We start from the raw sequence: 2,576 nt of genomic DNA on the forward strand, positions 1-2,576 counted from the left end.
AACTGATAAGACAGAAATCTTGAAAGAAGGAAATAAAATTTTCCTGAAAATCAAGAATGCTGGCCCTGCTGACATTGGGGAATATTCAGTGGAAGTTGAAGGTCGCAGATACCCAGCCAAACTGACCCTTGGAGGTAAGGAAGCTTTTATTTGTATTGTATTTAGGCAGTGCATAGGCCAATGTTCAAAAACCTCTAAACAAAGAAACAAAAAAGGTAAAGCTCTATCAAAACTTGACCTAATTATCCACATGTTAATTTGTACATTTTAGAACGCGAAGTTGAGCTTCTGAAGCCACTAGAGGATGTTACAGTTTATGAGAAAGAAACAGCAAACTTTGATACAGAAATATCTGAGGAGGATATTCCTGGTGAATGGAAACTGAAAGGAGAAACATTGAGACCCTCACCTGTAAGCATCCTTGAATTTTACAAAACATTTTATTTAAATTTAAACATCGTGAACAGGTTCTCTTGAGTCTTTATGGTAAGATCTTTGCAGATCTGTAATTTTTACTCAGTCTAAAACACAGAAAGACTAAGCATTATGAAGATTAAAAAACATTGGTTCTCTAAGTAAGAATTATATGCTGTAAAAGCTAAGTCTTTAGCAGCTTCATTTTCTCAAAGGATTGCAGCACATTATTCAGGTAATAATAACAATATCCTACATACATTGCTAGGAATTATGTTGACATTTAAAAGAAGTGTGTGACACTGCAGAAATGTACTCAGGGTTTTTTTTATTATTGAGTAAAAGTGTTAACTTCCCTTGAAAAGCAATTCCAGTTTTTCTAGCTGACTCCTTATTGTGTATTAAATGTTTATAGAATCTCTTTATTAAAAATACCTAGCCATAAGTCATTGACATTGTGTTTACCAAAGTCTGTCATCTCTCCAGACATGTGAAATCAAAGCTGAAGGTGGAAAACGCTTCCTAACCTTGCACAAAGTCAAGTTAGAGCAAGCTGGTGAAGTCCTTTACCAGGCACTTAATGCAGTTACTACAGCTATCCTGACAGTGAAAGGTATGATGCACCATGGAGTATGGTATCAACTTAAACAGAGTTTACATGGAGCACATTACAAATTATGTGTTCTGTTTTGTTTCCAGAAATCGAACTGGACTTTGCAGTGCCCCTAAAAGATGTTACTGTCCCCGAGAGGCGCCAAGCAAGGTTTGAATGTGTCCTTACCAGAGAAGCCAATGTTATATGGTCTAAGGGCACTGATATACTCAAGATAGGAGAAAAATTTGACATCATTGCAGATGGAAAGAAGCATATTCTTGTAATCAATGATTCTCAGTTTGATGACGAGGGAGAATACACAGCTGAAGTTGATGGCAAGAAGAGCACAGCAAGACTCTTTGTGGAAGGCAAGTATCTTCTTATGAACAAAACAATAAAAAATGGATAAAGAATTTATGTTTTAGAACCACATTAGCCTTTTTCTGATGGTATTTATGTGTCTACATTACAGGTGTGAGGCTGAAGTTCATCTCACCTCTACAGGATCAAACAGTAAAAGAAGGGGAAACAGCTCACTTTCAGTTTGAGCTTTCCCATGAAGACATGCCAGTGAAATGGTACAAAAATGACAAGAGACTCCACACAAGCAGAACAGTTCTTATTACTTCAGAAGGCAAAGTTCATAAACTCGAAATGAGAGAAGTAACACTTGATGATATCTCTGAAATAAAGGCAGTAGTCAAGGACTTGAACACACAAGCAAACCTCAAAGTCTTAGGTAATTACATAAATAATTTAAAATATGCTATAAAATATGTATAAACAATTTATGTAAGTAGAAAGTGACAAAGTATTGATGGTTTAGTAAATTTGTATTACTAATTTACTGTTTCATATCCACTATGCCTTTTGTAGAGGCCGATCCATATTTCACTGTGAAGTTACAAGACTACAGTGCTGTGGAGAAAGATGATATTACTCTGAAGTGTGAACTTAGCAAAGATGTGCCAGTAAAATGGTACAAAGATGGTGAAGAACTAGTAGCTTCCAACAGAATTTCTATAAAAACGGATGGCTTGTGCCGTACCCTGAAGATCAAGAAGGCTGCAGAGAGTGATAAGGGTGTCTACGTCTGTGACTGCGGAACTGATAAGACAAGTGCTAAAATCAGCATTGAGCGTAAGTTATCATGCCTTGGCTAAGGGAAGGTACTGAAACCTTTGTACAACGGTGTAGACAAACAGACACTCTACAGTGTGACACCAAAAATTGTGCCTTTAGAAAATATGCCATACGATGAATAGCTGGAATTATTAGCAGTATTTACAAGAGATAATATATCTTAAGATATATAAATCATAAAGACAGCGATGATCAATAATGCTCTGTGCCCCCTTACAGTCAGGAAAAAAGCAGTTAGTTTAATTAATTGTAACAGATGTTTGGGTTAATTATGAGGAAAAATATTCTTACTAAAAATAACTAAACTTTCAAACATATTATAGAAGGGGGTAGACTGCTGAAACTTGCAGCTTTTTAAAAAGACGTTAGATAAACATTTATCAGTGATAGCATTTGAAAGCCCTAAATAAGGGATGGGGAAAGA

General features: G+C 35.9%; 1 protein-coding gene across 1 annotated transcript in view; it reads left to right on the forward strand.

Annotated features, from left to right (window-relative positions):
* Window positions 1-2,576, forward strand: part of LOC104462808 (titin-like) — a 110,036-nt gene that overhangs the window by 10,515 nt on the left and 96,945 nt on the right. The window contains 6 exon segments of the mRNA XM_010074919.1: window positions 1-134; window positions 272-411; window positions 901-1,027; window positions 1,114-1,377; window positions 1,482-1,748; window positions 1,886-2,149. The exon segment at window positions 1-134 is cut by the window's left edge and continues 29 nt beyond it. Of these exon segments, the coding sequence (XP_010073221.1) occupies window positions 1-134; window positions 272-411; window positions 901-1,027; window positions 1,114-1,377; window positions 1,482-1,748; window positions 1,886-2,149 (1,196 nt within the window).

Source organism: Pterocles gutturalis, unplaced genomic scaffold (genome assembly GCF_000699245.1).
Source record: "Pterocles gutturalis isolate BGI_N339 unplaced genomic scaffold, ASM69924v1 scaffold51227, whole genome shotgun sequence".
NCBI lineage: Eukaryota > Metazoa > Chordata > Aves > Pterocliformes > Pteroclidae > Pterocles > Pterocles gutturalis.